The following is a 22,693-nucleotide window of genomic DNA, read 5'->3' on the forward strand; positions in this document are numbered from 1 at the left end:
AGACCTTGTGGCGCAACGGTAGCGCGTCTGACTCCAGATCAGAAGGCTGCGTGTTCAAATCACGTCAAGGTCACCTGTGCTTTTAAATGCACGTGTCCATCTACAGCTTCAGGTGTGACTTATGTGCTTTGGCAAATTGATGGGGGTGTATAATAAAGCCTTCTCCAACACCACTTGGTCAAAACACCAAATCAAGAAATACCTTCTAACTGAAGAACTCATTTGTTTAATCCTCATTTATAGATTATCTTTGCACTTCCATTGGATCTAAATTAACATCAGTCTTTGTTTTTACAGACCTTGTGGCGCAATGGTAGCGCATCTGACTCCAGATCAGAAGGCTGTGTGTTCAAACCACGTCAAGGTCAGCTGTGCTTTCAAATGCAGATGTCCACCTACAGCATCATGTGACCATTTTATAAAAACTGCATTAACTTCAAAAGTTTATTTATATTGAAATTTTTTTAAATAAGATAGACAATGAAATACTACAGCAGCGTTTGAAATCATTAAGTTAATTTGCTCATAAATTTAGCATGAGAAGACCCGTATTGAGGTATTTGTACTTGATGACTTCTATTTAATGCCACTTTAGACATTTAATGAATTATGCACTTTTTACTAAAGCTTCAGTTAAAGGTTACATTGCAGATTGGGAAAAGCAAAATGAAACATGGAGCTGGTTCTGTTATGGCTCAGGCCTGTATATGGCTGCCGGTGTAACTGGCACGTTGGCAATTACTGATGATTTTCACTGCTGATGGAAGCAACATGAGTTTTTCTAAGCTCAGATTGATGTATGAAAACATTTATTCATTCAGCATCTACATGATTATCCTAGACATACGAACAAAATAGCCAAAGATCTTTTCAGGTTTAAGAAGTGGAATATTTTCATCTCCGTCTAACTGAGCTGCATCACACTTGTTGCAGACTAAAGGCAAAGGCCAGGGAGAGCGTCACCGGGGCCAATAGAAGCATCTGAATGTTAAATATTAAATTTAATTAAATATGATGATTTTCTTTGACTTAATGTGTCCAATTACTTTTGAATCTCCAAACAAATTATTTACAATAATCATTTTGGTATGGTATCAAGGTATTTTCCTCCATTCATAATTTGAACTGAAGATTTTTCCATAACATAAAAATGCCACATGATTGCAAAACAAAAAGAGTCAATTCTGTGCTGCATTAGGTTTCTACGCACTGACAGTTTAAATAATCAGACATAAACGAAACATGATTTATTTTTTCATTGAACATAAACACTGAGGTAATGAAGAGAGGCCACCAACCTTGTTGCACCTGATCCTCGTTCAGTCACTGTGCTGAGGTCTGACCTGTCAATCACCAACAGCTGTCCATTGTTAAGCTGGGATTGATCAGCAGCATTTATAAACCTGCACCTCCGTCTGCATGTTCAGTGTGAGCCTTCAACATGACGACTGCACGGTTCTTCTTTGGGTAAGTTGATGTTCTTGTGTCACGGGCAATTTGTCTGTTTGGAAACTTGTGTTCATATGTTTGATTTTAAATCATTTCAGGGCTTCCCTCTGGGCTCTGCTGATTGTGGACATGTGCTGTGGCCCTGTCAAGAAAGGTAATCTCACAGTCTGGTTAAAACATTTAAATGCTTCAGTAAAATTCACGTCTGAATAACGTCTCTTGTATTCAGGCTTTAATCCCGGTGCGTCCTTTAGCGGCAGTTCTATGTATCCAAGATCAGGCTCTAACCAGGGAGCGCCTTCCAGCCAGTATTCACCTGGACTCATGCCTGAGGGTGCTTATCCTGAGGCGCCTGAGCTGGCTGCATCTGCTGGCGCTGGTTCTTCTTCCAAACCTGTTAAGTCCAGGGGCAGTGCAGCGAGGCAGGGTCCTGCAGGCCCAGCACAGTCAGGAGCTGGATTTCAATCTGGCTCAAAAGGTAGAAAATCGAATGCTTTAGAAAATATTTTTGTATCTACAACATTTAGTTCTTGTTGCTAGTACCTTGTGGGTTTTTTTTGTTAACCATCAATAAATAGAATCCTGTAGAAAAGTTACCTGATGGGTGTTCAGTGACTGATTAGATTGAAGTTGCATTTGTCAAGTACAAATGATCTTGTTCTGACTCATTGGAGCCTCTGAATTTATCACTGCACACACCTTGTGCACAAGTTAATATTGGGTTGAGGCTCAATAACTTCACCGTAACAGGTGGTTTTATTCCTTTTGGTAGCATTTTGAATGAAGGACTTTGGTTACTTCTCTATTGTGAAAATTCAGATTTTTAATCTGAAGCAGATCATTTGATCTTGCTCACATTTTATTTTTATTTCTCCTCAGAGAGCAAGTGGCTCATTGCACCTCCTATCCTCAGAGATGAGGAAACACCAGAAGTTGCATCCAGCAGTGAAGAGTATCTGAGTATCCCTCTTCCACCGGTGTACCAGGCAGGGGAGCTGTCCCATTACGAAAGGAACCTTGAGGGTGGCGAGTACGACCGCGAGACTGCGGAACAAGGCTTCCTGCCACCACCTCGTTCAGAACCAGCGTATGCTTACATGGTGCCTCCTCCTCTGGATGGATCTCTTGAAGGCTACGTCAGCCCACCTCGACCAGACTCTGGCCCTGCTGGACTCTGGCGCGTTTATCCTTACTACGACTACATGTTCCTGACCGGCCAATATCCAACAGGCACAGTCAGTTACTTCAGCGGCGGTTTAGAGCACGGAAGGGACGACTTCAAAGATGCTCACTATGTGAGAGAATACCTTCCCTACCCTGCTCCCTCACAGCCAATCAACACTGCCAAGGTTGACGCTCCTGCAAGTGGTGGTGCAGCTGTCCAACCCATTTATTTCGTCGAACCGCCAGGCAACCAATTCTCCATGCAGGTGGTTATGGGAGCAATTCTAACGCAGCCAAGGTAAATTGATAAAAATCTGGCACAAAATATCTTTTTCTTTTTTACTTGTGCTAATGTTGACCTTGTCTTTCAGCATGACTAAGAGGTGGATCCCTCCAGCAGGATGTTTCAGAATTCAATAAAAGACCTTTTTCAAATACTTGCGTTTCATGCATTTTTATTGACCTGTAAAGGACCTGTTCCACATGGTGGTGACAAATCAATCATGGGGGAAAAGATTGCTTGAACATGCAGCATCCTATGCCCTTAATGTAAATCATGATGTGAAAAGCCACAAGTTTCCAAACTATTAAATTGCTATACCACATGCTCTTTAACCCCCTTCTGTCAACATGTTGACTCTGTTGATGTGTCTTTTACTTTTTTTTTTACACTATACATTTTAAATGAAATGGTGGCAAACACAATGACATGTATTAAGCTAACATTGCAGTATAAAGACCAGTCTGGTTGATGTCATCAGAAAACCACTTGAACAATTCCTGTCAACTTGTGGGCTGGAGCTCTGTAGTGGGGGGGCAACAAGTCCTCAAATGAGTCAGTAAGAAATGACAGCTCCACTTGAAGCCATGGTTTCATGGCCTCTTCTGTCTTGACAGGCAGAAGAGGAGACAAGGAAATACAATTCTGAGCTAACTTGAACACCTTTGGGTGAATTCGGTGCAATAAGTTACTATAGAACCTTGACCTCATGAGTTTGGGCCTTCTGTTATAGTCATACGGCCTACAGTTAATTTATATATACATACACTTTGCCATGAAACTAAGTTAATTATTTTATTTGTATAGCCCTTTTAACAATGCTCAAACTCTACATAGGATTAAAAAGATATAAGGTACGTGTCATCAAACTGCAACACATTATTATATTTTGGGTTAAAGTGTCAAATGAGCCTATTCATGAAATGTAATGCAATATTCACAGAATGTCGTTTCATCCCTTCAGTAGTGGTTCAAAGGCCTGTACAATCATTGGAGCTATTCTGAAAGCTTGTCTCGGCCTGACACCGTGATGACCGTTAATTGTTTTTTCCTTTAATGTGTCATGTATCCGTGTTCAGCCTCATGAACACAAATGAACTCTCGCCGGCCTACAGTGGGCTTAGACATGAGCCTTTCTGCACTGATGTATTTGCGTACCCGATGGTGACGAGTCTGACTCCAGATCAGAAGCTTGACAGTCCGAGTCCTGTCTGCGTCAAACAGTAACACTGATGTTTTGCTTTCAAAAAAAACATTTCGAAATCAAAATGGAAAACAGAATAATGAACACGAGTTCAAAGCCGTAGCCGCTGAAAGGTAAATGCATAAAGTTAACAGAAAACATACAAAGTTAAAAAAGCACTAAACTCACATCAGTTTAAAGTATATGGCTTCTATGCAGTGATTTGCTTTGTGGATCTGAACTGCATATTCCTGCTTTGGATGGTTTGCTTTTCGGCTAAAAGGCCATTGTGCCTTCCAGATTTCGAATGGATGTGTGATAAATACTGTCCCCTGTGTTCTTTAAAGTTTGTCAACTTAGAACTCGCTAGATGATGATTTTTTAAGAGTGCTCTCTACCAGCACATGATCAGGGAAAATGTTCAATGCAAGTAATATGTTCACTCTGTTTTGGAAGCTGCTTAATTTATGGCCTTTGCACATTTATTGCATACATTTAAAGTAACATGACGATATCCAACGTCAGACCTTGTGGCGCAACGGTAGCGCGTCTGACTCCAGATCAGAAGGCTGCGTGTTCAAATCACGTAAGGTCAAACAGATGTGTGGTAAACCTTGTCAATCTCGTGTTTCTAAGGTGAGAAGTCACTAAATGAGTTTCACTCACCCAAGATCTGCTCCAATTTCTGCAGAAGTGTGTTTTGATTAACTGTGAAAATCTTTTCTGCAAAGAACACATTGGTTCACTCTTATATATTGTTTTATTTATTTTACACTTCTATTGCATCCATTTAAAGTGGCATTATTGTCACTGGTCATAGACCTTGTGGTGCAACGGTAGTGCGTCTGACTCCAGATCAGAAGGCTGCGTGTTCAAATCACATCAAGGTTAAAGGGTTTATTGCAGTCAATGTGTCCTTTGATGCTTTCCAGGATATCACAGTCCCCAGTTCATTATTGATATGTAGGGTGGTGTGTTAGAGAGTGCTCTCCACCACCATGTAATCAAAACAGCACATCAGAAAATACCTTTTGTCTGAAGGAACTCAGTATTAAATCCGGTTTTATAATATCCCTCTAAACTAACATCACTGTATGTTTTTACAGACCTTGTGGTGAATTGGTAGTGTGTCTGAGTCCAGGACAGAAGGCTGTGAATTGAAATCATGTCACGTTTATTTGGAAATACCTCTGTCCTGTAAAATGTCCAGGATATTTTAGTCACCAGTTCTCCACGAACATTTAGGGTGACATGCTAACGTGCATTCTCTGCCATCACTTAATCAAAACACCAATTCAAGAAATATCTTTATGTACAAAGAACACATTGGTTCAGTCTTATATATATTGTTTTTTTGATGACCTTTGCACTTCTATTGCATCCATATAAAGTGACATTACTGTCTGAAACCACGGACCTTGTGGCGCAACGGTAGCGCGTCTGACTCCAGATAAGAAGGCTGCGTGTTCAAATCACGTCAAAGTCAGCTGTGCTATCAAATGCGTGTGTCCATCTACAGCATCAAGTGACTTATGTGCTTTGGCAAATTGATGGGGGTGTATGATAAAGCCTTTTCCACCACCACTAAGTCAAATCAACAATCCAGGAAATATCTTCCAACTGAAGATCTCATTGGTTCAATCTTTAATTCTGTTTTATAGATTATCTTTGCACTTCCATTGTATCTAAATTAACATCAGTATTTGTTTTTACAGACCTTGTGGCGCAATGGTAGCGTGTCTGATTCCAGATCAGAAGGCTGCGTGTTCAAATCACATCAAGGTCAAAAGGGTTTATTGCAGTCAATGTGTCCTTTGATGCTTTCCAGGATATCACAGTCCCCAGTTCATTATTGATATGTAGGGTGGTGTGTTAGAGAGTGCTCTCCACCACCATGCAATTAGAACAATCAGTAAATACCTTTTGTCTGAAGGAACTCAGCATTTAATCCGGTTTTATTGACGATCTTTGCACTTGTCTTGAATCCCTCTAAACTAACATCACTGTATGTTTTTACAGACCTTGTGGTGAATTGGTAGCATGTCTGACTCCAGGACAGAAGGCTGTGTGTTCAAATCATGTCACGTTTGTTTGGAAATACTTCTGTCCTGTAAAAATCTCCAGGATATTTTAGTCAGGGTGACATGTTAACGTACATTCTCTGCCATCACTTAATCAAAACACTAATTCAGGAAATATCTTTATGTACAAAGAACACATTGGTTCACTCTTATATCTTGTTTTAGTGATGACCTTTGCACTTCTCTTGCATCCCTCTAAAGTAGCATTACTGTCCAAGACCATAGACCTTGTGGCGCAACGGTAGCGCGTCTGACTCCAGATCAGAAGGCTGCGTGTTCAAATCACGTCAAGGTCAGCTGTGCTTTCAAATGCACGTGTCCATCTACAGCATCAGGTTTGACCTATAGAATGCTTGTTCTTTAGCAAATTTATGGGGATGTATAATAGAGCCTTCTCCAACACCACCTAATCATAACACCAACTCAGGAAATATCTTCCGACTGAAGAACTCATTGGTTCAATATTTAATTCTGTTTTATTGATGATATTTGCACTTCCATTGCATCTAAATTAACATCAGTATTTGTTTTTACAGACCTTGTGGCGCAATGGTAGCGCGTCTGACTCCAGATCAGAAGGCTGCGTGTTCAAATCACGTCAAGGTCACCTGTGCTTTTAAATGCACGTGTTCATCCACAGCTTCAGGTGTGACTTATGTGCTTTGGCAAATTGATGGGGGTGTATAATAAAGCCTTCTCCAACACCACTTGGTCAAAACACCAAATCAGGAAATACCTTCTAACTGAAGAACTCATTTGTTTAATCCTCATTTATAGATTATCTTTGCACTTCCATTGGATCTAAATTAACATCAGTCTTTGTTTTTACAGACCTTGTGGCGCAATGGTAGCGCATCTGACTCCAGATCAGAAGGCTGTGTTCAAACCACGTCAAGGTCAGCTGTGCTTTCAAATGCAGATGTCCACCTACAGCATCATGTGACCATTTTATAAAAACTGCATTAACTTCAAAAGTTTATTTATATTTACATTTTTTAAAATAAGATAGACAATGAAATACTACAGCAGCGTTTGAAATCATTAAGTTAATTTGCTCATAAATTTAGCATGAGAAGACCCGTATTGAGGTATTTGTACTTGATGACTTCTATTTAATGCCACTTTAGACATTTAATGAATTATGCACTTTTTACTAAAGCTTCAGTTAAAGGTTACATTGCAGATTGGGAAAAGCAAAATGAAACATGGAGCTGGTACTGTGATGGCTCAGGCCTGTATATGGCTGCCGGTGTAACTGGCACGTTGGCATTTACTGATGATTTTCACTGCTGATGGAAGCAACATGACTTTTTTTAAGCTCAGATTGATGCATGAAAACATTTATTCATTCAGCATCTATATGATTGTCCTAGACATACGAACAAAATAGCCAAAGATCTTTTCAGGTTTAAGAAGTGGAATATTTTCATCTCCGTCTAACTGAGCTGCATCACACTTGTTGCAGACTAAAGGCAAAGGCCAGGGAGAGCGTCACCGGGGCCAATAGAAGCATCTGAATGTTAAATATTAAATTATTTACAATAATCATTTTGGTATGGTATCAAGGTATTTTCCTCCGTTCATAATTTGAACTGAAGATTTTTCCATAACATAAAAATGCCACATGATTGCAAAACAAAAAGAGTCAATTCTGTGCTGCATTAGGTTTCTACACACTGACAGTTAAAATAATCAGACATAAACGAAACATGATTTATTTTTTCATTCAACATAAACACTGAGGTAATGAAGCGAGGCCACCAACCTGTGCTGAGGTCTGACCTGTCAATCACCAACAGCTGTCCATTGTTAAGCTGGGATTGATCAGCAGCTTTTATAAACCTGCACCTCCGTCTGCATGTTCAGTGTGAGCCTTCAACATGACGACTGCACGGTTCTTCTTTGGGTAAGTTGATGTTCTTGTGTCACGGGCAATTTGTTTGTTTGGAAACTTGTGGTCATATGTTTGATTTTTAAATCATTTCAGGGCTTCCCTCTGGGCTCTGCTGATTGTGGACATGTGCTGTGGCCCTGTCAAGAAAGGTAATCTCACAGTCTGGTTAAAACATTTAAATGCTTCAGTAAAATTCACGTCTGAATAACGTCTCTTGTATTCAGGCTTTAATCCAAAGGCCCTTTAGCGGCAGTTCTATGTATCCAAGATCAGGCTCTAACCAGGGAGCGCCTTCCAGCCAGTATTCACCTGGACTCATGCCTGAGGGTGCTTATCCTGAGGCGCCTGAGCTGGCTGCATCTGCTGGCGCTGGTTCTTCTTCCAAACCTGTTAAGTCCAGGGGCAGTGCAGCGAGGCAGGGTCCTGCAGGCCCAGCACAGTCAGGAGCTGGATTTCAATCTGGCTCAAAAGGTAGAAAATCGAATGCTTTAGAAAATATTTTTGTATCTACAACATTTAGTTCTTGTTGCTAGTACCTTGTGGGTTTTTTTTGTTAACCATCAATAAATAGAATCCTGTAGAAAAGTTCCCTGATGGGTGTTCAGTGACTGATTAGATTGAAGTTGCATTTGTCAAGTACAAATGATCTTGTTCTGACTCATTGGAGCCTCTGAATTTATCACTGCACACACCTTGTGCACAAGTTAATATTGGGTTGAGGCTCAATAACTTCACCGTAACAGGTGGTTTTATTCCTTTTGGTAGCATTTTGAATGAAGGACTTTGGTTACTTCTCTATTGTGAAAATTCAGATTTTTAATCTGAAGCAGATCATTTGATCTTGCTCACATTTTATTTTTATTTCTCCTCAGAGAGCAAGTGGCTCATTGCACCTCCTATCCTCAGAGATGAGGAAACACCAGAAGTTGCATCCAGCAGTGAAGAGTATCTGAGTATCCCTCTTCCACCGGTGTACCAGGCAGGGGAGCTGTCCCATTACGAAAGGAACCTTGAGGGTGGCGAGTACGACCGCGAGACTGCGGAACAAGGCTTCCTGCCACCACCTCGTTCAGAACCAGCGTATGCTTACATGGTGCCTCCTCCTCTGGATGGATCTCTTGAAGGCTACGTCAGCCCACCTCGACCAGACTCTGGCCCTGCTGGACTCTGGCGCGTTTATCCTTACTACGACTACATGTTCCTGACCGGCCAATATCCAACAGGCACAGTCAGTTACTTCAGCGGCGGTTTAGAGCACGGAAGGGACGACTTCAAAGATGCTCACTATGTGAGAGAATACCTTCCCTACCCTGCTCCCTCACAGCCAATCAACACTGCCAAGGTTGACGCTCCTGCAAGTGGTGGTGCAGCTGTCCAACCCATTTATTCACGTCGAACCGCCAGGCAACCAATTCTCCATGCAGGTGGTTATGGGAGCAATTCTAACGCAGCCAAGGTAAATTGATAAAAATCTGGCACAAAATATCTTTTTTTCTTTTTTACTTGTGCTAATGTTGACCTTGTCTTTCAGCATGACTAAGAGGTGGATCCCTCCAGCAGGATGTTTCAGAATTCAATAAAAGACCTTTTTCAAATACTTGCGTTTCATGCATTTTTATTGACCTGTAAAGGACCTGTTCCACATGGTGGTGACAAATCAATCATGGGGGAAAAGATTGCTTGAACATGCAGCATCCTATGCCCTTAATGTAAATCATGATGTGAAAAGCCACAAGTTTCCAAACTATTAAATTGCTATACCACATGCTCTTTAACCCCCTTCTGTCAACATGTTGACTCTGTTGATGTGTCTTTTACTTTTTTTTTTACACTATACATTTTAAATGAAATGGTGGCAAACACAATGACATGTATTAAGCTAACATTGCAGTATAAAGACCAGTCTGGTTGATGTCATCAGAAAACCACTTGAACAATTCCTGTCAACTTGTGGGCTGGAGCTCTGTAGTGGGGGGGCAACGAGTCCTCAAATGAGTCAGTAAGAAATGACAGCTCCCCTTGAAGCCATGGTTTCATGGCCTCTTCTGTCTGGACAGGCAGAAGAGGAGACAAGGAAATACAATTCTGAGCTAACTTGAACACCTTTGGGTGAATTCGGTGCAATAAGTTACTATAGAACCTTGACCTCATGAGTTTGGGCCTTCTGTTATAGTCATACGGCCTACAGTTAATTTATATATACATACACTTTGCCATGAAACTAAGTTAATTATTTTATTTGTATAGCCCTTTTAACAATGCTCAAACTCTACATAGGATTAAAAAGATATAAGGTACGTGTCATCAAACTGCAACACATTATTATATTTTGGGTTAAAGTGTCAAATGAGCCTATTCATGAAATGTAATGCAATATTCACAGAATGTCGTTTCATCCCTTCAGTAGTGGTTCAAAGGCCTGTACAATCATTGGAGCTATTCTGAAAGCTTGTCTCGGCCTGACACCGTGATGACCGTTAATTGTTTTTTCCTTTAATGTGTCATGTATCCGTGTTCAGCCTCATGAACACAAATGAACTCTCGCCGGCCTACAGTGGGCTTAGACATGAGCCTTTCTGCACTGATGTATTTGCGTACCCGATGGTGACGAGTCTGACTCCAGATCAGAAGCTTGACAGTCCGAGTCCTGTCTGCGTCAAACAGTAACACTGATGTTTTGCTTTCAAAAAAAACATTTCGAAATCAAAATGGAAAACAGAATAATGAACACGAGTTCAAAGCCGTAGCCGCTGAAAGGTAAATGCATAAAGTTAACAGAAAACATACAAAGTTAAAAAAGCACTAAACTCACATCAGTTTAAAGTATATGGCTTCTATGCAGTGATTTGCTTTGTGGATCTGAACTGCATATTCCTGCTTTGGATGGTTTGCTTTTCGGCTAAAAGGCCATTGTGCCTTCCAGATTTCGAATGGATGTGTGATAAATACTGTCCCCTGTGTTCTTTAAAGTTTGTCAACTTAGAACTCGCTAGATGATGATTTTTTAAGAGTGCTCTCTACCAGCACATGATCAGGGAAAATGTTCAATGCAAGTAATATGTTCACTCTGTTTTGGAAGCTGCTTAATTTATGGCCTTTGCACATTTATTGCATACATTTAAAGTAACATGACGATATCCAACGTCAGACCTTGTGGCGCAACGGTAGCGCGTCTGACTCCAGATCAGAAGGCTGCGTGTTCAAATCACGTTAAGGTCAAACAGATGTGTGGTAAACATTGTTACAAGTTGTGTTTCCATGTTATGAGGTTAGAAGTCACAAGTTCATAATTCTGTGAAATTAAGTCATTTTTAAATCATTCTGCAAAAAACACATTTGTTCACTTGTGAATTACTGATTTATTGATGGCCTTTGCACTTGTACTGCATCCGTCTAAAGTAGCATTACAACTTCCAAACACAGACCTTGTGGCACAACTGTAGTGCATCTGACTCCAGATCAGAAGGCTCTGTCTCAAATCATGTCAAGGGATTGTTGAAATCAATATGTCCTGTGATATTTTCCAGGATGTCGCCAGTTCACTGTGGAAATTTAGGGTGACATGTTAGAGAACGCTCTCCATCAAATGTGAAAATATCTGCCATGTGACGAACTCATTGGTTCAATGTTGAATCGCTCTAAATTAATATCAGTGTATGTTTTTACAGACCTTGTGGCGCAATGGTAGCGCGTCTGACTCCAGATCAGAAGGCTGCGTGTTCAAATCATGTCACGTTTATTTGGAAATACCTTTGTCCTGTAAAAATCTTCAGGATATTTTAGTCAGGGTGACATGTTAACGTGCATTCTCTGCCATCACTTAATCAAATCACCAATTCAGGAAATGTCTTTATGTACAAAGAACACATTGGTTCACTCTTATATCTTGTTTTAGTGATGACCTTTGCACTTCTCTTGCATCCCTCTAAAGTAGCAATACTGTCTAAGACCATAGACCTTGTAGCGCAACAGTAGCGCGTCTGACTCCAGATCAGAAGGCTGCGTGTTCAAATCACGTCAAGGTCAGCTGTGCTTTCAAATGCACGTGTCCATCTACAGCATCAGGTTTGACTTATTGATCAGTTGTGCTTTGGCAAATTAATGGGGATGTATAATAAAGCCTTTTCCACCACCACTAAGTCAAAACAACAATCCAGGAAATATCTTCCAACTGAAGATCTCATTGGTTCAATCTTTAATTCTGTTTTATATATTATCTTTGCACTTCCATTGTATCTAAATTAACATCAGTATTTGTTTTTACAGACCTTGTGGCGCAACGGTAGCGGGTCTGACTCCAGATCAGAAGGCTGCGTGTTCAAATCACGTCAAGGTCACCTGTGCTTTCAAATGCAAGTGTCCATCCACAGCATCAGGTTTGACTTATAGAATGCTTGTTCTTTAGCAAATTTATGGGGATGTATAATAGAGCCTTCTCCAACACCACCTAATCATAACACCAACTCAGGAAATATCTTCCGACTGAAGAACTCATTGGTTCAATATTTAATTCTGTTTTATTGATGATATTTGCACTTCCATTGCATCTAAATTAACATCAGTATTTGTTTTTACAGACCTTGTGGCGCAATGGTAGCGCGTCTGACTCCAGATCAGAAGGCTGCGTGTTCAAATCACGTCAAGGTCAAACAGATGTGTGGTAAACCTTGTCAATCTCGTGTTTCTAAGGTGAGAAGTCACTAAATGAGTTTCACTCACCCAATTTCTGCAGAAGTGTGTTTTGATTAACTGTGAAAATCTTTTCTGCAAAGAACACATTGGTTCACTCTTATATATTGTTTTATTTATTTTACACTTCTATTGCATCCATTTAAAGTGGCATTATTGTCACTGGTCATAGACCTTGTGGTGCAACGGTAGTGCGTCTGACTCCAGATCAGAAGGCTGCGTGTTCAAATCACATCAAGGTTAAAGGGTTTATTGCAGTCAATGTGTCCTTTGATGCTTTCCAGGATATCACAGTCCCCAGTTCATTATTGATATGTAGGGTGGTGTGTTAGAGAGTGCTCTCCACCACCATGTAATCAAAACAGCACATCAGAAAATACCTTTTGTCTGAAGGAACTCAGTATTAAATCCGGTTTTATAATATCCCTCTAAACTAACATCACTGTATGTTTTTACAGACCTTGTGGTGAATTGGTAGTGTGTCTGAGTCCAGGACAGAAGGCTGTGAATTGAAATCATGTCACGTTTATTTGAAAATACCTCTGTCCTGTAAAAATGTCCAGGATATTTTAGTCACCAGTTCTCCACGAACATTTAGGGTGACATGTTAACGTGCATTCTCTGCCATCACTTAATCAAAACACCAATTCAAGAAATATCTTTATGTACAAAGAACACATTGGTTCACTCTTATATATATTGTTTTTTTGATGACCTTTGCACTTCTATTGCATCCATATAAAGTGGCATTACTGTCTGAAACGACGGACCTTGTGGCGCAACGGTAGCGCGTCTGACTCCAGATCAGAAGGCTGCGTGTTCAAATCACGTCAAGGTCACCTGTGCTTTCAAATGTACGTGTTCATCCACAGCTTCAGGTGTGACTTATGTGCTTTGGCAAATTGATGGGGGTGTATAATAAAGCCTTCTCCAACACCACTTGGTCAGAACACCAAATCAGGAAACATCTTCTAACTGAAGAACTCATTTGTTTAATCCTGATTTATATATTATCTTTGCACTTCCATTGGATCTAAATTAACATCAGTCTTTGTTTTTACAGACCTTGTGGAGCAACGGTAGCGCGTCTGACTCCAGATCAGAAGGCTGCGTGTTCAAATCACGTCAAGGTCAAAAGGGTTTATTGCAGTTTATGTGTCCTTTGATGCTTTCCAGGATATCACAGTCTCCAGTTCCTTATTGATATGTAGGGTGGTGTGTTAGAGAGTGCTCTCCACCACCATGCAATTAAAACAATCAGTAAATACCTTTTGTCTGAAGAACTCAGCATTTTATCCGGTTTTATTGACGATCTTTGCACTTGTCTTGAATCCCTCTAAACTAACATCACTGTATGTTTTTACAGACCTTGTGGTGAATTGGTAGCATGTCTGACTCCAGGACAGAAGGCTGTGTGTTGAAATCATGTCACGTTTATTTGGAAATACCTCTGTCCTGTAAAAATGTCCAGGATATTTTAGTCAGGGTGACATGTTAACGTACATTCTCTGCCATCACTTAATCAAAACACTAATTCAGGAAATGTCTTTATGTACAAAGAACACATTGGTTCACTCTTATATCTTGTTTTTGTGATGACCTTTGCACTTCTCTTGCATCCCTCTAAAGTAGCATTACTGTCCTAGACCATAGACCTTGTGGCGCAACGGTAGCGCGTCTGACTCCAGATCAGAAGGCTCCGTGAACACGTCAAGGTCACCTGTGCTTTCAAATGCACGTGTCCATCCACAGTATTAGGTATGACTTATAGAATGCTTGTTCTTTAGCAAATTTATGGGGATGTATAATAGAGCCTTCTCCAACACCAACTAATCATAACACCAACTCAGGAAATATCTTCCGACTGAAGAACTCATTGGTTCAATATTTAATTCTGTTTTATTGATGATATTTGCACTTCCATTGCATCTAAATTAACATCAGTGTTTGTTTTTACAGACCTTGTGGCGCAATGGTAGCGCGTCTGACTCCAGATCAGAAGGCTGCGTGTTCAAATCACGTCAAGGTCAAACAGATGTGTGGTAAACCTTGTCAATCTCGTGTTTCTAAGGTGAGAAGTCACTAAATGACTTTCACTCACCGAAGATCTGCTCCAATTTCTGCAGAAGTGTGTTTTGATTAACTGTGGAAATCTTTTCGGCAAAGAACACATTGGTTCACTCTTATATATTGTTTTATTTATTTTACACTTCTATTGCATCCATTTAAAGTGGCATTATTGTCACTGGTCATAGACCTTGTGGTGCAACGGTAGTGCGTCTGACTCCAGATCAGAAGGCTGCGTGTTCAAATCACATCAAGGTCAAAAAGCGTTTATTGGAGTCAATGTGTCCTGTGTTCCTTTCCTGAATATATCTTAACAATCCATTACTTTCTGCGAAGAACACATTTGTTCACTTTTTAATTACTGATTTATTGATGGCCTTTGCAGTTGAACTGCATCCGTCTAAAGTAGCATTACAACTTCCAAACACAGACCTTGCGGCACAACTGTAGTGCATCTGACTCCAGATCAGAAGGCTGCGTCTTCAAATCACATCATGTATTTGTTGCAATCAATATGTCCTCTGATATTTTCCAGGATGTCACCAGTTCACTACCAAAAATTAAGGTGACATGTTAGTGAGCGCTCTTCATCAAATCCGAAAATATCTGTTTTGTTAAGAACTTCATTGGTTCAATGTTAAATTCTGTTTTATTGATGATCTTTGCTATCTTTATTTGATCATACAGACCTTGTGGCGCAACGGTAGCGCGTCTGACTCCAGGTCAGAAGATTGGATGTTCAAATCATGTCAAGGTCAAACAGATTTATTGCAATCAATGTGTCCCATGTTCTTTTCCAGGATATCACAGTCACCACGTGATGTTAAGAGTGACATGTGAAAGAATACATTCCACCACTACATTTCAAATTAAGAAACATCTGAAGAACTCATTGGTTAAATTGTGTTTTATTGATGCTCTTTGCACTTGTATTGAATCCCTCTAAATTAATACTAAATGATTTCCTTCTACAGACCTTGTGGCGCAATGGTAGCGCGTCTGATTCCAGATCAGAAGGCTGCGTGTTCAAATCACATCAAGGTCAAACAGCATGAAATCTCTTTGTCATGCAGAAGTTTCAAGATCATTTCAGTTACTAGTTTACCACAGTGACATGGTAACAAGCACTCATCATTACTTCATCAAATCTGGAAATATCTTTCCATGCAGATAACTAATTGGTTGGCTCTCATACTTTGTTTTATTAAAGGCACTTGTACTACATCCGTCTTAAGTAACATGACAGTTTCCAATGAATGTCTGGTGTAGTAATGATGAGTTTCTTTTTGACTCTTGCTGGTGTCATACTGCAAATTTCCCCATTGTGGGACTAATTAGGGATTATCTTATCTCATCTTATCTTACTTTGCTTTTTTGAGCTCCAGCAGGCTCTTCGTCCACATCTTGCTTCAGGATTATATCGATCTAATTAAAGTGTGCACAATGAGCTCACAAGAAGGCGTTGCCACTTTAATAGCCACAAAGACTGAGACAGAGAAGAGGAGGAGACCAGGATGTGGGGGGGCAGGGGAAGGTATTGACAGACAGAGTGGGAATAAAGATAGACGTGTATTTTTAAAACCATCTGTTATGTGTTGAATGAGTATATGCGTTGTTAAGCTGGGACAGCGAGCTGGGAGGCTGGACTTGTACCTACTTTATACTGTATGTATTTCCAATTGTAACTCTTATAAAGTGGAAGACAAGGAGATAAAGAGAGATAAGGAAAAATACCATTTGTAGAAAAGCCTAATAATGGTGGACAAGGATTTAAAAAGGGAGCAACGTAATGGTTTTCAATTAATTTGTATCTGTTTCTATTTTTACATTAGTCCCTGCTACATCATCAGTCATCCCTCCTTTATTCTTTTACCTGTGTGTCTGAATCAGGAATAAAGAGCGATCCACAATTAATAAAAAGGTGAGCAGTTCACAAAAAGATCAAATTTTAAGGTTAGATATCTCATAATCCAAATTTAATCAGGTAAAGGTTCAGAAATGACAAAAATCACAGTCAGGAATTATATGAAGGTAAAGTCACTGGTTTCCATTTCTCATTTGAGCAAAGAAGATACAATATAAAACAATATTGAGCCAAATATTCAACTGCTGTTTTCAGTTCATACCATGAGGATTGACTCAGTGATAAGTGTGGAATCTACTCATATTCCCATTGAATGCATAATTGATTTTGCTCTCATGCTGGCAGCTTAATTAATGTGTTTTTCTGAAGTTCACGAATCAACGTGTTATGTACTGTTTAAGCCAACCAAAACAAGATGTGTAACAAGAACGATGCTCAGAGTGCATACCTCTGCCAAAACAATCCTTTTATCAAACCCCAATTAAAGTCCCTAAACTTTTATGTGGATCTGCACCAAATTACATATACATAATAAATATCAGTCCCATAAACATGCAGGATTTTTTTTATCAAGTTCTATGAATTCCTGGATTTGCCCCCTGATCCGGAGCTGCACCATAATGTATTGGGTTCTTCCCTGACGTTGTTTTTTGTGAGTTTGGTGCATTGATGTCATTGATTCCGGTTAATAAATAGATGCCTTTGAGTTTGATTGGCCTCAAACATACCAGCTTTGAATGCCAGCATACCAGCATCCAAATCTTTTATTTTTTTATTAATACAAAAAACACAGAGGCCTGTTGTGTGTGTGTGTACATACCAGCAGGTTTCATTGACTGCATGCATGCACCCACCTGTTTGTGTGTATGCGTATGTATGTGTACAGCCAAGGTTTCCACAGCAGACGCAGCTGCTCGCCCCACTGGTCTGCGTCTGTGCCACTGTGGCTCTATTTCGGGACCCTGTGTTGTTCGAAAGGTCAGATAAAGAAGCCTAGGAATCCTCACAAAGCAGAGGGTGGGGGTGTCGGGTGAAGGAGGACATCCACAAACCAACGCACACACACTCACACACCGAGGACAGAGAGGGGGGAGACAGGGACAGGAAAGTGAGGTCGAGTAGTGAGAGGAAGAGAGTGAGATATTCAGCAGGGTTCCTGTGAAGAGGATTCACCTTCGACTCAATGAAAAGTTGCAGGGAAGACAAGAGGTAATTTAGTCCTGAGGTAATAGCTTAAAGGAAATCTGATCCATTATAGAAATAAACTTATCTGAACATCATGGATGGAGAATCACCAAGCCAGGAGACGTCTGTGTCAACAGAGACGACCAATCAGACTGATACCAACAACAATAACAACCAGGTGAGTGTTAGATATGTTAATATTCAAGTTTTCGTTATTTGTAAATCCCACAATGACTGTTGGTGTTAAGTTCTGTACCAGGAACAGGCCGGGTGAGTATTTGTGGCCATGGCAGGTGCTGTGTTGAGAGTGAGAGCAGCAGGATAAGAGAAGTGGTTTTGGTTAGATTCACTGTGCAACACGTGTTACACACAGACACACAAATTGTGCAAAGTAATGCTCGCGCACACGCACAAACACACTGTGGATTTTCTTAGTAGCTCTGATGAGTCACCACTGGAAGGCCTGACCTGGGCTGACTGTTCCTGCAGTGTGGGTCATTACTAAACAGCCCTTGAGCTTACTAATGATATTTTAACTATGATTTTTTTAAATAAAATGACATTAAACTTTGTAATAAGGTAATGTGTCAAAGTTCAGAGACTGTTCAATGAGACTTGATAAGCATTTTTATGTCCTTAGGTTGAATTGACATTTGAATTTTAAGAGCAAAAAGTGTTTTTATTGTGTGATTAGTTTTTATTAGGGTGACATTAATCTGTTTATGATGCAGTTTAAAGCCTACAAAAAGCTTGTATAACATTAAAGTTCAACCTCTCCATTGGATCTACATATGTGAGATACTCAACAAATCCCAGGTCTCACATTACGTGGTGTGTGATATCACCACATTAAAGTGTGGGCACAGTAGGCCAGCATCTTACATAATGTTACTATTCAAACCGACGTCATGTTCCTAATTATTTAAACAGGATGTTCACAGATTCATTCTAGTTTCTTTGTATTTTCAAAGACAAGCTGCAGCAGGACAGAAGCAGGATAGATAAGTCTAATACAGATTGGGCAAGACTTATGTCTGTGCTTTCATTTATATTATATTATATAATATTATTTTATTTATTTTGATAGAATATTAATCTTCAATATTTTGGCAATATCTACATGTACGTTTCAGCATTTTTAGAGATTATTTGCGGGAAGTAAATAAAACTGATAAAACTGCAGTACAGTCCTTTAGATACTAACCATGAATGAATAAAACAAAGCATAGGTCACAAATATTCACAGTAAAAAAATAGAAAACTGTAAATGATGCATAAAGTTAAGGTTTATCAGCAGGTGCACACTTCTAGATGTGCACTACATGTGCCATATTTAAGTGTGGAGTTGCACGACATTTCTTGTGACACAAAATACACAACAAAACACAATATTAAAGTCACTCTTTCTTATCTAGGCTGGTGAGCCAGAGCCAGAGGGGAATAAAGGCACAGCGACGGAGCGCTCAGACATGGAGACAGCTGAAGATCAGGGGTCAATGGAGGATACAGTTCCACAAGAGAGAGGAGGTGATGAGGAGGAGGCCAGTGCGGAAGACACGGACAAACCCCAGACGATATCAAAGTCGGATGAGGGTGACAGTGAAGAGGCTGAACCAGATAAAGACCAAGCATCTACTGGTGTGAAGGATCCAGAAGTGATAAACAGAGAAAAAGAAGAGGAGGGAGACTTGGAACAAAACAAGAAAGGAGCGCAGCAGGTGGAAGAGGTCAACACCGGGAAAGACGGAGAGGAGCTAAAGGACAAAGACGAAGAGAAGAGTAAAACAGGGGAAGAGGCAAAGGAAGAGGAGACAGATGTGAGTGGGAAAGCAGCAAAGGAGGCAGAGAAGACAAAACAAGTCAAAGAAGCAGAGGTAGAGACGAAAGACAAAGGAAAGGTAAAAGAAGTAGAAAAGCAAGGGAAGCCCAAGAGAAAGAGTGGACCTGCCTCCTCCTCTGTCCCCAGACCGAGGACCTCTGCACGCTCTGTTAGAGCAACCACTAAAAAAAATATAATAGCCAAATTTGAACAAGGTGCACCAGAGTAAGTCATCATACACAATTTCATATAATTCAAAAAGTATTGATCCGTTGGGGGTTTCATTATAAACTATGTTGTGGCATTTTCAGGGCAGGGGTAGCACGCAACTTCAAAATTCAGAGATCGTCCGCAGCCGTGGCCACAGGAGCTTCAATCAAACAGAAGATGCTTCAGTGGTGTCGCAGCAAAACCCGGAACTATGAGGTCAGCTCAACACAGATTCTTTATTTAACGTTTCTGTTTCCGCTAATCTTCTGAATTGTTCTCTAGGTTTGAGACCATAAAAATGTAAAATGTTTGAATGAAGGTATTCTGCTTTCTGTGTCTTTATTCTCTTTGTGTCTCTTGATCTTTCAGGGCGTCAACATAGAAAACTTCTCATCGTCTTGGTGCGACGGGATGGCTTTCTGCGCTCTGATCCACCGCTTCTTTCCCGACGCTTTCGACTACAGCTCCCTCAGTCCAAAGGAGAGGGAGAAAAACTTCACCCTGGCCTTCAACACCGCTGAGTACGGACTATTTCATTCTTCACACAGTTCGATTCAGTTTAGATTTGAACAGTTCATGTTGCAGCTTGTGAGTAACCACATGCACAAGGAACACAATAAGGTCATTGTTAGCCAACACATTATACAATAAAATGTTTCTGCAATGGTTTAAGGTTTAAGAGGTAGTTTATTAGCTTAATCAACTGTTTTATTACATGTATGGAAACTTATACAAATTGCCCATGCACTTTTGGGCACAGTAGGAATTACTATGTCAGATTCCTTCAAAAGAGGATGGTCGAAATTCGTTATAAAAAATATCTGTGAAAGAGCAACTGCTGCTAATTTACCCCCATTTATTTCTGGTTCACACATTTAAATAACAAATAAGGGAGAAAACGATTCTCTCTTTGTAAAATCAAATGTCCCTGTTTTACAATGTTTTTTTTAAATAAATGTAAAGTAAAAAAGTACATGCATTCAACTATACAAAGAACCAAAAGTTAAGTCTACTGCATAATAACAGGTTAAAAACGTAGGACTGCTGGTTGTGTAGGATGGCCCTATATAATATAATATGTAATATATATATGTATGTATTTATAAATATGATATAATGAGGCTAATACTACTTCGATCAATAAAGTCTTATTTTAACCCATTACTACAAGAGTATACTTTGTATTATTAATCTATATCTACCCGGTGAAGCAAAAGTTTTCAAATAAATGTAGTAGGGTAAAAAGAAAAGTACATATAGTCTATTAAAACTTTTATAAAGTGAAAGTTTGAAGCTTCAGAAAATTGAAATACTCACTAGTACCTCAACGTTGTATTTTATTAAAGTATAGCGAGTAAATTTAGTTGGTAACTTTCCACCTGAGTGATTGTCTCCGCTCCTCCTTCCAGGTCACTGGCTGACTGCTGCCCCCTGCTGGAAGTGTCTGACATGCTCATGATGGGTAACAACCCGGACCCCATGTGTGTGTTCACGTATGTCCAGTCCCTCTGCCACAGCCTGTCCAAAATAGAGAAAGAGAGGAAGGACAGAGAAAAGGAAGAGAAAGAGAAGTCTGCTAATGAGGGAGAGGAGAAAGATAAAGGAGAGGATGTAGTGGGTGAGGTGTCGACGGAGAAGGATGGAGACGAGTCTGCTGAGAATGGGAAGATGGATGGCCCAGAGGAAAAAGAGGGAGAAAGTGCTGAGCCTGTGGTGACCGGTGAGGAGGAGGAGGATGCACTGAAAAGCTGCGAGGTGGAGGAAGGTGGAGGAGCGTTAGTGGAGGCAGAGTCGTAGAAAAACACTGACAGCGAACAAAAGACTGAAAAGACCAAAAAGATTGTTGATGGCTGAGGGTCGACGATGAGTCTTAGTTTGGTGTTGGACCGACATCCACACAGATTCTAGCATTGTGATGTTACATTTACCTGTACGATTGAATTTTTTTTTTTTTTATTTGACTGTTGTTTGACCACATAAAGTAGAAAATGTAATTATTGTATTTGTTGTGTTTGTATAAAGTCATAAATTAAATCATGGACTTGTGACTTTTGGTGAGACAATTAAATCTTTGTGTTGTGTTACTCTACCAACAAAAGTGACTTATGTCAAGAACATGATGGATGAGGTCTTCACAATGCCAAAGGGTTATCTGTTCCACCAGATTGACTTGAAATAGTATTTCATAGAACATCAATTATATTAGACTTTATAGAGACCATAAACTGTATTATATAGATGGACGGCATGACCCCAAAAGTGAAGCCAAAGTGTTGTCAACAAACAACTCCACTCCTGCATTATCAGCATCAAAGGATTCAACAACAAATTAAAGCCCTCAAATTCTCACCAAAGCATGTGCTCGGGCCAATTATTATTATTATTATTATTATTGTTATTATTATTGTTATTATTATTATTATTATATTTTTGTATTAATTATTATTTTATTATTTCTTTGAAGTTTATTATTATTTATTTTTTCATTTATCTTGTTATTATTATTTTTTTTCAGGCAAATGAATTGGCTTTTTGAGGGCTTTAATTAGGGCCCGAGCACCGAACAGTAGGAGACAGTGGGAGGCCCTATTGAAATTGTAAGGATTATTAATAATTATAATTATATAATTTACTTATTGCTTTAATTATACATGCTTCTGTGCTATGTCTCCACACAATGGATCTGAAAGACTGTACAGCGTTTAATGTCCTGCGGTCTCCGAGCCCGAGTGTGTCATCTTCAGCTAGCGCTAGTAGCCCCTCGCTAGCACCTCCAGTAGAGCTAGGGAGAGCGAGCCGCGACACACC

General features: G+C 39.9%; 2 protein-coding genes, 1 long non-coding RNA gene and 17 other non-coding genes across 20 annotated transcripts; all 20 read left to right on the forward strand.

Moving 5' to 3' along the window:
* The first annotated feature begins 1 nt into the window (after window position 1).
* trnaw-cca lies at window positions 2-73 on the forward strand. Its single transcript has one exon. It is a non-coding gene; the product is annotated as a tRNA-Trp (tRNA).
* A 223-nt stretch (window positions 74-296) lies between these two features.
* trnaw-cca lies at window positions 297-368 on the forward strand. Its single transcript has one exon. It is a non-coding gene; the product is annotated as a tRNA-Trp (tRNA).
* A 2,477-nt stretch (window positions 369-2,845) lies between these two features.
* On the forward strand, window positions 2,846-3,050 carry LOC124852086. The gene is made up of 2 exons (XR_007032830.1): window positions 2,846-2,911; window positions 2,985-3,050. It is a non-coding gene; the product is annotated as an uncharacterized LOC124852086 (long non-coding RNA).
* Window positions 3,051-4,600: 1,550 nt separating this feature from the next.
* trnaw-cca lies at window positions 4,601-4,671 on the forward strand. The gene has a single exon. It is a non-coding gene; the product is annotated as a tRNA-Trp (tRNA).
* Window positions 4,672-5,490: 819 nt separating this feature from the next.
* On the forward strand, window positions 5,491-5,562 carry trnaw-cca. Its single transcript has one exon. It is a non-coding gene; the product is annotated as a tRNA-Trp (tRNA).
* Window positions 5,563-5,790: 228 nt separating this feature from the next.
* Window positions 5,791-5,862, forward strand: trnaw-cca. The gene has a single exon. It is a non-coding gene; the product is annotated as a tRNA-Trp (tRNA).
* A 519-nt stretch (window positions 5,863-6,381) lies between these two features.
* trnaw-cca lies at window positions 6,382-6,453 on the forward strand. The gene has a single exon. It is a non-coding gene; the product is annotated as a tRNA-Trp (tRNA).
* A 239-nt stretch (window positions 6,454-6,692) lies between these two features.
* Window positions 6,693-6,764, forward strand: trnaw-cca. The gene has a single exon. It is a non-coding gene; the product is annotated as a tRNA-Trp (tRNA).
* A 223-nt stretch (window positions 6,765-6,987) lies between these two features.
* trnaw-cca lies at window positions 6,988-7,057 on the forward strand. The gene has a single exon. It is a non-coding gene; the product is annotated as a tRNA-Trp (tRNA).
* Window positions 7,058-7,968: 911 nt separating this feature from the next.
* On the forward strand, window positions 7,969-9,648 carry LOC124852084 (progesterone receptor-like). The gene is made up of 5 exons (XM_047340586.1): window positions 7,969-8,063; window positions 8,145-8,200; window positions 8,299-8,522; window positions 8,924-9,507; window positions 9,583-9,648. Exons 1-5 carry the CDS (start codon window positions 8,016-8,018, stop codon window positions 9,589-9,591), a joined length of 921 nt encoding a protein of 306 aa, XP_047196542.1. The 5' UTR covers window positions 7,969-8,015; the 3' UTR covers window positions 9,592-9,648.
* A 1,550-nt stretch (window positions 9,649-11,198) lies between these two features.
* Window positions 11,199-11,270, forward strand: trnaw-cca. The gene has a single exon. It is a non-coding gene; the product is annotated as a tRNA-Trp (tRNA).
* A 735-nt stretch (window positions 11,271-12,005) lies between these two features.
* trnaw-cca lies at window positions 12,006-12,077 on the forward strand. Its single transcript has one exon. It is a non-coding gene; the product is annotated as a tRNA-Trp (tRNA).
* A 239-nt stretch (window positions 12,078-12,316) lies between these two features.
* Window positions 12,317-12,388, forward strand: trnaw-cca. Its single transcript has one exon. It is a non-coding gene; the product is annotated as a tRNA-Trp (tRNA).
* Window positions 12,389-12,627: 239 nt separating this feature from the next.
* trnaw-cca lies at window positions 12,628-12,699 on the forward strand. Its single transcript has one exon. It is a non-coding gene; the product is annotated as a tRNA-Trp (tRNA).
* An 808-nt stretch (window positions 12,700-13,507) lies between these two features.
* On the forward strand, window positions 13,508-13,579 carry trnaw-cca. Its single transcript has one exon. It is a non-coding gene; the product is annotated as a tRNA-Trp (tRNA).
* Window positions 13,580-13,802: 223 nt separating this feature from the next.
* On the forward strand, window positions 13,803-13,874 carry trnaw-cca. The gene has a single exon. It is a non-coding gene; the product is annotated as a tRNA-Trp (tRNA).
* Window positions 13,875-14,698: 824 nt separating this feature from the next.
* Window positions 14,699-14,770, forward strand: trnaw-cca. The gene has a single exon. It is a non-coding gene; the product is annotated as a tRNA-Trp (tRNA).
* A 224-nt stretch (window positions 14,771-14,994) lies between these two features.
* trnaw-cca lies at window positions 14,995-15,066 on the forward strand. Its single transcript has one exon. It is a non-coding gene; the product is annotated as a tRNA-Trp (tRNA).
* A 714-nt stretch (window positions 15,067-15,780) lies between these two features.
* trnaw-cca lies at window positions 15,781-15,852 on the forward strand. Its single transcript has one exon. It is a non-coding gene; the product is annotated as a tRNA-Trp (tRNA).
* A 1,850-nt stretch (window positions 15,853-17,702) lies between these two features.
* smtnl1 (smoothelin-like 1) lies at window positions 17,703-21,933 on the forward strand. The gene is made up of 5 exons (XM_035162363.2): window positions 17,703-18,034; window positions 19,272-19,900; window positions 19,987-20,101; window positions 20,255-20,406; window positions 21,295-21,933. Exons 1-5 carry the CDS (start codon window positions 17,951-17,953, stop codon window positions 21,680-21,682), a joined length of 1,368 nt encoding a protein of 455 aa, XP_035018254.1. The 5' UTR covers window positions 17,703-17,950; the 3' UTR covers window positions 21,683-21,933.
* Window positions 21,934-22,693: the final 760 nt, after the last annotated feature.

The sequence above is a fragment of the Hippoglossus stenolepis genome, chromosome 7 (genome assembly GCF_022539355.2).
Source record: "Hippoglossus stenolepis isolate QCI-W04-F060 chromosome 7, HSTE1.2, whole genome shotgun sequence".
In the NCBI taxonomy this organism is placed as follows: Eukaryota; Metazoa; Chordata; class Actinopteri; order Pleuronectiformes; family Pleuronectidae; genus Hippoglossus; species Hippoglossus stenolepis.